The sequence below is a fragment of the Olea europaea genome, chromosome 22 (assembly GCF_002742605.1).
Source record: "Olea europaea var. sylvestris chromosome 22, O_europaea_v1, whole genome shotgun sequence".
Taxonomy (NCBI): Eukaryota; Viridiplantae; Streptophyta; class Magnoliopsida; order Lamiales; family Oleaceae; genus Olea; species Olea europaea.
In genome coordinates, this window is record NC_036258.1 from 5,684,944 (window position 1) to 5,697,065 (window position 12,122).

General features: G+C 33.1%; 2 protein-coding genes across 5 annotated transcripts; one reads left to right on the plus strand and one right to left on the minus strand.

Annotated features, from left to right (window-relative positions):
- Positions 1-720: 720 nt before the first annotated feature.
- Positions 721-5,463, plus strand: LOC111371514. 4 transcript variants are annotated; one of them, XM_022993549.1, is made up of 7 exons: positions 721-927; positions 2,087-2,262; positions 2,432-2,490; positions 2,578-4,278; positions 4,438-4,600; positions 4,779-5,063; positions 5,140-5,463. In XM_022993549.1, the coding sequence occupies exons 2-7, from the start codon at positions 2,109-2,111 to the stop codon at positions 5,208-5,210; spliced, it is 2,433 nt and encodes an 810-aa protein (XP_022849317.1). In that variant the 5' UTR covers positions 721-927; positions 2,087-2,108; the 3' UTR covers positions 5,211-5,463. The 4 variants fall into 4 exon arrangements, with proteins under 4 accessions (XP_022849317.1, XP_022849315.1, XP_022849314.1 ...); XM_022993547.1 differs by having other exon boundaries at positions 721-948; positions 4,779-5,444; XM_022993546.1 differs by having other exon boundaries at positions 4,779-5,444.
- Positions 5,464-5,579: 116 nt separating this feature from the next.
- LOC111371515 lies at positions 5,580-8,287 on the minus strand. The gene is made up of 6 exons (XM_022993551.1): positions 8,226-8,287; positions 7,994-8,059; positions 6,971-7,033; positions 6,756-6,803; positions 5,928-5,990; positions 5,580-5,795 (listed from the first exon to the last, which is right to left on the minus strand). Exons 2-6 carry the CDS (start codon positions 8,048-8,050, stop codon positions 5,748-5,750), a joined length of 279 nt encoding a protein of 92 aa, XP_022849319.1. The 5' UTR covers positions 8,051-8,059; positions 8,226-8,287; the 3' UTR covers positions 5,580-5,747.
- Between the last annotated feature and the right edge of the window lie 3,835 nt (positions 8,288-12,122).

Sequence of the window (12,122 nt, forward strand, 5' to 3'; positions counted from 1 at the left end):
TTAGTGTCAGAATTGAAAATGTAGATCTTAGCTCTTGCTTGAACCCTTTTTTATCCAATATATAATGTTCTCTTATCTTTTTAACTACACATTTTTTAATAAAATAATATTATACGTAAATTCAAAACTTTTCTTTCATTTTTAACAATATATTCTTCAAAAAATCACTATTTCAAATTATATTTTTCCCCAAAAATACATTTTAATGGAGCGCAAATTGGATCTTAATTTCACATAACAGCCAAAACATAGAAGAACATTTGTGTGCATTGACATTTGGACAACATACAACTTAGAAAGAAAAATTACAATCAGAGTCACCAATATATTCAAAATAAAGCAAGAAGGTCTACAACCTTCAAATCATAGCAATTAGGCATGCAGGGACTCACTTTCTATCAGTTGAAGAACAAATACCTACTCATTCTATTTCCATTATGTTGGGGGACCTAAATCCTAATTAATTCTTCCAATTGATAAATAGAGTTAAAAAATAAAAAATAAAAAAAACTCAACCCCACCCAATGGACCCCACACCTCTCTGTTAGGAATTTGAAACCAAGAGACGTTACCACTTACCAGCTTTCTTTAACCGTTTGTGTACTCACAATTATTATTATTTATTATTATTTTACTTTAACACGTTTATTATTCTAAGCAAAAATCACTTTCTATATATATTTTGTCTGTTTCCTTTATTTTTGAAAATCTTGAAAACAAGTTCCTTGTCTTCTCATTTATTGCTTTCAACAGTTCGACCCCTCAACAACATTCTTCAAGATAGCTCCTAATCACTGATCTGAACAATTTCTCTCTCTAAACGTCTCAGTTTTCATCATCTTGTGGCCTCTTTATCAATGCATACATTTTTTGAATATACGAAGCTTTTGGCATTGAAAGTTTGCTGCTTTTTGCAATAGGGGAAAGGTTAGAGGATCTTGATCTCATGTAAAATTTTCTTGATTTTTGACTTTTTGTTAATCTTAGATTGAAGAAAAAAAAATAAAATTTTGAGGGTTTTTGTCTTCTTGGGATTTTATGATTTGGGTTGATCGTCGTCGCATTGCTCAAGTGCAGTTACTGCTGTTGATCATCTATGTTTGTGTCTTGGAATAGAACAAATGTAGATTCTATTTGTATGTGTCTTGAATCTTTCTGACATGTTTGGTAAGATGAATTAGACAATCATAAGAAAGGCATCACACTACACTCAGTCACGTATGGTTCTGATACTAGCAAAGGTTAGAGGAAATTAAAAAGCTTAAATGATTATAGAACATTGTTAGATTCTTATAATTTTGAAGTCATCCAAGAATCATTCAAAAGGGGTAAATTCGATTTTCACTGTTACTTGGATGCTTTGTTTTCTTAAGAATTCCTATTGGGTATGGACTGGAGGCAATACATAACTTTAGAGATATGGGTTCTTTGATCATTTTGATGTTAAACAGTCATATGCAATTAATGGTAAGTTTGGTAGGGAGGATTGAAGAGTATCTGTTGTCCACGTGACGATGATTGCAAGCAAACAAACAATCCCATCTACTACTTCGTATTAAACACTTTCTATTTTTTATAGTAGAAAACTGTTAATGATTTCAATTTTCAATGGATTTATGAAAATCCATAATTACAGCACATGGGTGAGCTCTCTAATGTTTAAGAAAAAGTCCTAGGCATAGGAATCTATTGTGGAAAATAAAATCTAGAAACAAAAGTCGAAGGTGAATGGAGTAGGGAATGTGTGTTGGCAGCGGAGACTTAGGTGCTGCAGATCCTTCTAATCGAGCTATTACTTACAGATTCTTGGTCGAATCTTAATCCAAGGCTGATTTGATTTTAATGCTAATATCATTAAAACGTTTGAATAGATGCCTTTTACTCTGTATGCCAATAAAAATGCGTCGATTGCTTACCATGTTTTCACATCCACGGTTACCATGTTTTTATAATTAGTCTTATACATAGGAACCTCAAGATTGATATGCCTCTTTACCACCGTGACTTCTATTTCATGAAACTTTCTTACTCTAACAAGATATAGCAAGAACATCCAATTGCCTCATCTTTTTCGGTCGAGTTGCAGATGGAAAGTCAGGAGCAAATGGATGCTCATTGTTGCTGTCACTTCATTGGTTTGTGAATATGGGAATGGAGAAACAAGGCACAAGGAATGGAGGTTATGTTGCTGGCTTCTTCAGATGTTTGACTGGAATGCAAAATCTCGGAAGAAATTGTTCTCGACCAAGTCTGACTTACCAGGTATTCGAAAATGTCTGAAACTGGTGATATGTGGATTTCTGTAAATGATAATGTGATCTTGTTTCTTTTGAGGTTTCTCGACTTACATTTATATATTACGTGCTTTATTTTCTCTATTTTACACTTGATGGCTTAATAAAGATTGTTTCTTTCCCCTGCTTTATGAAAGTGCAATCCAAACAAAAAAAGATATGCGATGGAAATTTGCCAATGACTCAGCTTGATACGGTAATAAGTTTAGAGAATGGTATCAGTTCTTCACTGTTCGTCATTTTTCTATTAAATTGACTTTTTTCCCCCTTTTTTTGTCTTTAGTTGTACGATGATTTGATGGCAGCCAGGTCAAGTATTAAAGGAAGTAGTGATTATAGTTGTGCTTCATCCGTTGCAGATGAGGACTTATGTGGAACCAAGTCCCCAGGAGTTGTTGGAAGACTTATGGGATTGGATTCCTTGCCAAAATCCAATATCCTGGATTCATACTCGACGCCACTTTTTGATACTAGGTCTCCACCTGATGTGCATTGCCATCCCAAAAATTTGAAATGTTTTCAAGATTATGAAACCATGCACTCGAGCAGTTCGCACGAGTTTCCTGCTAGGAAAGTTTTGGAGCCTAAGTATCAGAAGCTGATAACTATGCCAATCGAAAAGTTTCAAACTGAAACTTTACCACCTAAATCAGCTAAATCGATTCCCGTTACTCACAACAAACTTTTACCTCCAATCAAAAGTGCTAATGTTATCCCACCTACGAATGCGGCTCACATAAAGGAAGCAGCTGCCAGAATCATTGAACCGGGATATCAGGCTACTGCAAAAGCAAAGAAAGTCCGGTCTTCCTCCATTCCCTTAAGAGTACAGGACTTGAAGGAGAAGGTGCAAGAACCTGGAAAACCATCAAAACGTTCTAAAGCTTCTGAGAAGCCTAGTGAATCTAGTGCTGTCTACCTTAAAGGACAACCTAGGACTAAAAGCTGGAGCGAATCGGTGGATTCAAAATCACTAAGGATCTTGACGGATTCAGAAGAATGTTATTCTGGTGTAAAAAGTACAGGGAAATCCATATCACTCGCATTACAGGCGAAGGCCAATGTTCAGAAACGTGCAGGCATAAAAGTAAGTGGCAGCAGAAATTTGATGGGCGAAAATGAGTATACTTCAGCCCCATTGTTCCAAAGTCAACCGAGTATGCAAAAGAGTATGCTTAAGAAACCATCTACACATGGTTCAAGAGTGTTCCGACAAAATAATCAGAAACAAAATTGTGTTGCTGAAAGAGGAAAATCGCCTCCAGTGAAGCCCTTTGCTTCCGACTCACAAGGTGGTGGGAAAGCGCTCAGTGGAGATTCTTCTTCTGCAAGAAAAAAGAACTTGAGTAAACTTCCCGAAACCTCTAAGGTTGGTTCCAGGAGGTCAAGTTTTGAGGGTAAAAATGATAGAAATGAGGTATCATATTCTAGTTCCGAAAAAATTTCCCGTAAGAAACGATCTACTGATGGGGATTACCAGTATGAGATAAATCAGGCTGCCCATAACAAAATGATCGATAGAAATAGGAAAATGATTCAATCCTGTTCTCTTGTGGACGGGCCAATTAGTTGTGATAAAGACAACAGAAGGAAGGGAACGGACGTTGTTTCTTTTACATTCACTGCTCCAATGACACAATCCATACCTGGCTCTGAAAGCTCGACAGAGGTTGGGGATAAATGTAAAAAGACACTGGTGAGCTCGGATGGTTTGAATGTTTCAAAGTTCTCTTTCCCAGGACATAATATTTTGCAAGGTGATGCATTAAGCACCCTTTTGGAGCGAAAGCTAAAAGAACTGACACGTGTTGTAGAGTTTCCCCTACATAGGAAAGAGATGGCAAGTAGTTCTTACTCGACACCCTCAACCATGTTACACGATGGCAAAACCAAAGATGGAATTCACAAATCTAATCTGGTTAGCCAATGTGACTCTAGCTTTTCAGCAGATCTTCGGGGATTCAAAACAAGAAATCAGCGTCGGGTATATGTTAAATGCTTATTGCTCTTCGTTTTCATTTTAATTTATTGAGAATTTCTGTTTAACTGAGTAATGATTTTCCAGACGTATTATCTAGGTATCTATTCCTTCTCCTACAAAATTTTCATTAAGGTTCAGCTGATCAACTTGAGTTCATGTTAGAAACAGGGAGTAAATGAAGAAACAGACCACCAAGGGAGAAGGGTTTCTGAAGCCAAAAATTTACTCGATCCTTGGCTTCCTAGTCCAGTTTCCGTCCTTGAGCTGTCTTCCTTCGCAGAAAGTTGCAGTTCTTTGGATACTGTCGATAGTAATAGTACAACAGGTATGAGAAGTGACCTCAATATTAATGTGGTCATGTATTGATCTTTTTTGGTTTTCGCAAGCTGATATGAATAGTGTTCGTAAATGGGAATGTACTAGGGCTATGAACTTATAATCTGACGATAAACTATATTTAAGACCGTAATTTGAACTAACTGTACATTTATTACCAATTCCAGGTAGCAGGCAGTGTTCATCAGTTCAAGCTCAAGAAGTGCTTGGTACTTATTCTTTGAAAAAATTCATTCCAAGTGAAGGAGATGCCGAGTTATCAGATTCAGCTTCTTCAATTTCCTTACCTGTGACTAATTGTGGAAAGTCAACAGAATGGGAACTAATATATGTGAAGGAGGTACTATGTAACATAGAGATGATGTTCAAGGATTATGCAATAGACCAGGCTCGCGAGATTATAAATCCGAATCTTTTTTATCAACTGGAAAGTCAGAAAGGAATGTTGAATGGTAATGATCTTGTGCCTAGAATAAGCCGAAGGCTACTTTTTGATTGTGTGAATGAATTCTTGGAGTCAAAATGCAGGGTATATGTTGGATGGGGAAGCAAAATATGGGAGAAGGGTGTTTCTGCAATTAGAGGAAAGGAGACGTTAGCTCAAGAAATGTATAGTGAGATTCTTGGTTGGAGTTCAATGAGAGATTATATGATTGATGAACTTGTAGATAAGGACATGAGTAGTCGCTATGGAAGATGGCTCGACTTTGAAATTGAAGCATTTGAACTCGGAATAGAGATTGAGGATCGGATTCTTAATTCTTTGTTAGATGAAGTAGTTGCTGATGTATTGATGCTCTAGCATGGCAAAATCCCTTCATAGTTTGGATCAATCTTCTTATATTTCTTAAATGTGTGCTTCAAATAAGTATCCAAATTCATTTATTTTATAAGCAGAGTAAATTGCAAGTAACAGACCAAATTTTCTAATAAATCTAAAGAGAAGATTTCTGTAATTTTCCTAAACATTAATTGAAAAAACGGGTCTCATTCTAGAAAATGTATTTCAGAAACCATCCCAAAAGTAATGATTAATTACAAAGAAGCCCCATACTTTGGCATTAGCTAAAATAGTCCCCAAAATATATAATTGTATGGAGATGACATAAAATACATAAGTTCTAACAAGGTTTCTCTCATGTACAAGCAGGCCTTCGAGGTGGCAGTTGTTGACGTGGTGTTCTCTGCAACAAATTTTAAAGAAAATCAAATTCATAATATTGAAATTTATCTATTTTTATAATTAGACTAGTGTTATAATGTTGACAATTGTATATTATTTTATACATAAGTAGTAGTAATAATAATTTAATTACCTCTAATTTTGGTCTCAATGTCTCTATAGCCACTATTAATTGTGGATCAACTCCTGCACCTTGCTGGCAATTTAAATCAAATGATTACAATAATAGTTTAGGAAAATACACAAAATTTTTTGAGAGGTCTGAATTATAGAACATAATTCCATTCAACATCATAAAATTCTCTCCTTCTTCTTTTTTTTTTTCCCTTTTTTTTTAATCTTTTCAAACCCTGATAATTGGATTTTTATTTATTTATTTATTTTAAAAACTGCTACGACGAATCACGCCCAATAATGAGAAAAGAAAGTTGAATATAACTATAAAACTAGTTAAAAGTTGAGGATGATGCGTGCAATTTAGAGCACATCTAGCAAAAAATTAATTTTCTATAAAGTAGAGGAGTGCACCGAACTTATTTGAGCTGGTAGTTTGTTGATTTTTGTCTACGTAATTTGTGTGTTTCTCAATTTATTGCAATTAAAATTCAAATTTTGATCTAAGTTAAGGTTAACGATTAATTTTAATTAAATATTTTATAAGTTCCACAATTTTTCAAAATATACCAAAAATCTTATTTTAATCCCCACCAAACAATCAGAGTATAATAAAGCTATCATTTTGCCGAAAATTGCTCTGTGTACAGAACAATTTCCTACAAATGTTTTACCGACCCCTAAAGGGGTCGGTCCCACATAAAAAAATAAAAATAAAAATACACCGTGACCCGCACATATGAAAGATCTGACAGGAGTCTGTAAAACGGACTCATGTAAGTGTAGCATTTCTCTATTTTGCCTACCCTTAGCTTTCTAATTGGTAGCTGTAGTTGAGAAATAATACCTTGAATAAAGCCCAATCCGCCGAGTCAAAAAAGGCACGCTCGTGATCCTGCGTCAGCATAAAAATTTTTAGCAAAAGACCAAGAGGGATAAAAAATAATAATAATAAATAAAATAATAATAATTATTAATTTTTAAACGTATTTAAATTGGACAATATTAAATAAAATGAAGAAAAGAAGATAAAAAAACGTATTATTCGAAAATTGTACTTGCCTTTGAGATCAAAGGTTTCTTCTTAGGCATGAGTCCTCCATACTTTTTCCCGATTGAGCTATCCTGCAATAGAAATTGAAGTAACGATTTGAGTAAAAGTGAATTTTTCTTTTACCTAAACGTGTTTTAAAAACTTGCTTTTTTAATTTTAAGTGCAAAATTTTCCTATTAAAAAATATCTACCTTAAACTTGCTTAAAAGTAAAGTTTTTAAGCTTGGCCCACGCACGTTTTTAATTAGGATTAACATATCAAATCAAAAATCAAGTTTCAAATTCCCTTCTTAATTGATTTAAATTTGAAAAGATAGACGTTTATGCCAAGAATATTCTAATATTAGAAGAAAATTCCTTATATGAAAAAGGAAGAAATTTATGCCAAAAATATTAACATTTTGCTGTTTATGGACCACATAGTCATTGTGTAGACCTCGTTGCACATGATGTGGCCCCAAAATATCAACATCACATTTATGCCACTATTTTCTTTTATTTTAGGACAATAAGAATATCTTCCTTATAAGAATCGGTAACGAAATAAATGCAAATAGATATTAAAAAATAAAAATAAAGATCCTCACGATATGTGTAGTAAGAAAATTCTATTCATCGCTAAATGAAACTTTTATAAAAATTAGTATATGACATCATAGATGTCTTAAAACGTGCTGAGTTTGTGAATGTCCATGCATGCACACGTGTAATACTTGTAATTTGTTTGAACCATCAATAGCTGCATGTATGTTTGTATGTTCATCCGAACTCGTAGTGTTGAGATCACATCATTTATTACCTTAGAAAATTGTCGAAGATCGTTTGGTTAAATGTAACTTTTCATTATCAAACTATGTTTTAATTGCTTTTATTTTTTATTTTATTCTTACTTACCCAAATAAAAAATAAATAAATAAAAATAAAAATTGTTCAGAGAGTATCTCTTGCCTTACTGTCTAAATATTATGTAAAATTCAGAAAACGGAATTTTGGAAGACTAAGGGGCAAAAACAAATCGTTTGAAGGAGTACCTCATGGTCTTTAGAGAAGACAAGAAGATTTTCTTCACTTGTATTGCAGTCAGCCATTTAAGCACCCTGTAATATTAGTCCCCATTGATATCACGCAAAATATTTGAGATAGATTCAATCGAAAAATTGTGTGTAAGTGTGTGTGTGTGTGTGTGTGTGTGAGAGTGTGTGTGTGTGTGTGTGTGTGTGAGAGTGAGAGAGAGAGAGAGAGAGAGAGAGAGAGTTACACTACCTTGAAGCAGAGAAAACTAAGCAAGCAAAAGAAAAAGGAAGAGATGGAAAGCAAAGGAGATGCTTGTGTGGGTATATATAGAGCCGGTTTGGTTTGAATTAAAATCTAATTTTAATTTTAAGTCAAAATTCTAACAATCAATATTAATCACATTTTTCATGGGTCCAACAACTTTTCATCCACACATTTCAAAAACTTCTATCACAATCTGCTAAAAAAAAATTTCATTTTAATTCCCACCAAACATCATTATAGATGTTTTATTGTCGGCACGTAACTTCTGAATATTAAAGGAACTTCGAGACTAATCTTATTGTTTAAGGGATTGAGATGGAGATAAGTTGGTCCATGGTGGGTGGGAGTGGGAAATTTTGTACACACTAGACGTAGGAGATTATTGGACTACAAGGTTGATTTTAGTGATTTTAGTTAAGGTTGTTAAAACATCGACATCAAATTGGACATAGACTTATCCTACATCGTACAATATTTCTTAATAGCTAGTTACAAAGCCTTCGAATATAATGCACGTGAACTGATAATTATATTATTCATATATTTTTAATCTTAGACAAGTTTAATTATTTCGATGGATGCACTTGGAAATATCTTTTTACGTTTTTTATTTTATTTTTTTGGCTTTGCTGAGATATTCTATTGACAATTATAGTATTTGAGGTTTGAAGAAAATTGAAGTAAAACTATTTTGAAATTGAAATGAATAATTTCCCATCAACATCTACTTAACGGCTATTTGTGTGTTTATCGTCATTTATTTCCCATTTTTATTCTTTAATTTGCTTAATTAATAGATTATAAGTCAATATCACAGTCTCCCAACGGCTAAGAAGCCTTTTATAATAATGGCAATCTTAATTTTCAAAGTGATAAAATTGAGACTTTGAATAGGCACTATATATCGACAATATTCATCATTAAATAAGGACTTCGAATTGACATTCACGGCAAAGAAGATACCCCCAAAAAAAAAATTTAAATAAATAAAAAATAGAGGGATATGAAAAATTATCATTTTCACTTTTTTCAAAATCTGTCTTCAAATAGTAAATATTTTCCATAAGAAGTTTTTCGTACATCTAGAACAACTCTAAAATGAATCCCAAATAGAGCTTCTTTTAAGATCTTTTAAGAAGGGAAAAAAATGGCAATAAAGTAGGATGCTAATTCGAGATATGAACTTTAAATTGACATTATCGACTTTACTTCTAATCTGAATCTCCGAAATTTAAGGTTTTCAACGGTAAAAGTCACCTGAGACTCAATCTTCTCCATGGTACTTTAAGGAGTAATATGTTCACAGTGTTTATATCATTTTTAGTAATACGTTGTGCTCCAACCACTATATTAGTTTTCTCAAATGCAATCAATTGTTTCTCTGGTACCTATTTTTAAGTTGATGCCAACGAGAAGATGTGGGTCCCCATCCATGTCTTAATGTATTCCACGTCAATGTGCATACTTAAGGAGATGGTGTCACAATTTGTGTGCAAAACCCTAATTGTATTGCTCGATAATATAGATTTTTTAAAAGAAATAATGTTAGTTGTTATCAATGATGATTATCATTAATACTCCGTTTGAGCCACATTAATAGAAGAATGAGAATGAAAAATATAGTTGTTACGAACCCCACACAAAACATAAATTTTAAAATATGATGATTTAATACGATGTAATTAGTCATATTTTTCATTTTAATGAGTAAATTCAGTAATAAAACTTGGACAAAATCCAAATGGAAATACAATTGGGCCCCAGTAAAATCTGTAAGTCCGGCCCAGAAAGCCTCTTCTTAGATCGGGCCTCATTCTCATGTTTGTCATTGGCACCTTGGCTACTTAATCTTGGGGATACCATCTAACATGTAGCTTTCCTCCTTTAAGGTAAATTTAAACATACACGTCATTTTAACCTACAATAATAAATTATGGGAAAATCCATTTTGTTGGAAGAAAATGTGCAGAAGCAGTGCCAAAAAGGTATGTGACGGGAGGCGATTGGATAGGAGAGATGCTCGTATTTTAAATTGTCCAATAATAAACTGTCAAGTGACATTATAGGGCCTGTTTGTGTTCTTTTAATTTCAAAAGTGTATTATGAAATGGTGATTGATGTTGAAATGTGTGTGGTTAAAAAAGAATGAATTTTTTTTTATGTGTAATATTATTTTAATAAAGAATGTGTAGTTGAAAATGAAAACTGTAGAAAAATTAGTAAGATAGAATGGTTGACAAATAAAGGCTATATGAAACTTTATGTCAAGTATGATGTACATATATTATGATTCATAAATTACACACACATATAACATTTAAATACATGGATTCATTGTTTCAAATAAAACATCGGCAACAATAGTTCCTCCGTCTTGGCTCGAATAGCCAGCCTTTAAAATGGCTCCAATCTTGGGATCATGATTGGGAAACAAAACATCAATTGGGCCTTTGGTAGCATTGGCAGATTCTTGACACAAGCTCTTGTGATTTCTTAAATTGATTGATCATGCTCCATGGCCAAGTTATAAACTTGTGAACTTCCAATGTGGTATTAACTTCCACAATTTACACTTGAAAGGGAATGGGACGGTCTTGCTTGGCACGAAGGCTGCTCGTTCGAGGTTAGAGTACGCTACAAAAAAAATAAAAATATAATAATAATAATAATAATAATAATAATAATAATAAACTTTTCATTGAAGACTTTTTCAATCTACTCAATTAGTGGTAATAACCAACTACATTAAATAAATCAATTTAATCCTTAGACCAATAAAATACCCAATTAATTCCAACAAAAATCTTAAAAGCTAAATCCCCAACTCCGAGACAGATTATTTTTATATTTATCATATCTTCTTATGAGTCTCTCCTCCACTCACAAGTTCACGCATTATATAAATATTTATATTTGGACTTGATGGATTATTATGCTACTAGTATCTTAGTAACAATTAGGGATGGTAAAAAAATCGTCAAACTTAATACTCGCGGGTTCCGCCTCGAACAGGTTGAGAATTACCCACTTAATCAAGTATCTGGGACGGGTTCGGGTGGGAATTTCATCCGAGGTGGGTACGGGTAACACTCGCCCCGCCTCATTAATTAATTATTATTATTTTATTTTATTTTTAAGAATTCAATACTTTAAATGGAAAATTTTACAAAATTTCATTAATTCTAATAAAAGATAGCAACTAAGATTATTTAAGGAATATGATTATGAAATAAAAATATTAATTTTACCAAATATATTCGACCAATTTAACTTTATTTAAGGAATATGATTATGAAATAAAAATATTAATTTACCAAATATATTCGACCAATTTAACTTTTAAAAATAAATAAATTAATTAAAAATTTTAAAAAATATATTATTGTCCCGCTTTAATGAATGAGAGTAATAAAATGAATTATAAAAAAACTTTTAAAAAATAAAATCGGGTAAAGGACCCGCACCGTCTTAAACAGGTAAAGGGGCAGGTACGGGACAGGAAAAATGCCCGACGGGCCCAAACTTGACCTATTGGCATCCCTCGTAACAATATATTCTTACGACTGACATATGCATCATATTATTGCTGTCAAATACGCAAGCCACATCATTACCAACATTTCACAACACTACTTTTACTACTGTCAGTACGTATCAACATGTCACTTGCTTCGCATTAGGAATTATGTTATAATGAGTTGTGCAAGTATATGATCTACTATGATTCATTATAGACCCTCTACACGTTGTATTTTGGAGAAAGTTAAGATATCATTATTTCTCTTTATGTCATTATTTGTATTTCAGTTGGTTTAGTCCATATTACAAAAGAGATGCTATTGAAAATTTCGATAAATCATAGTGTGATATTTTAGAGGCAAT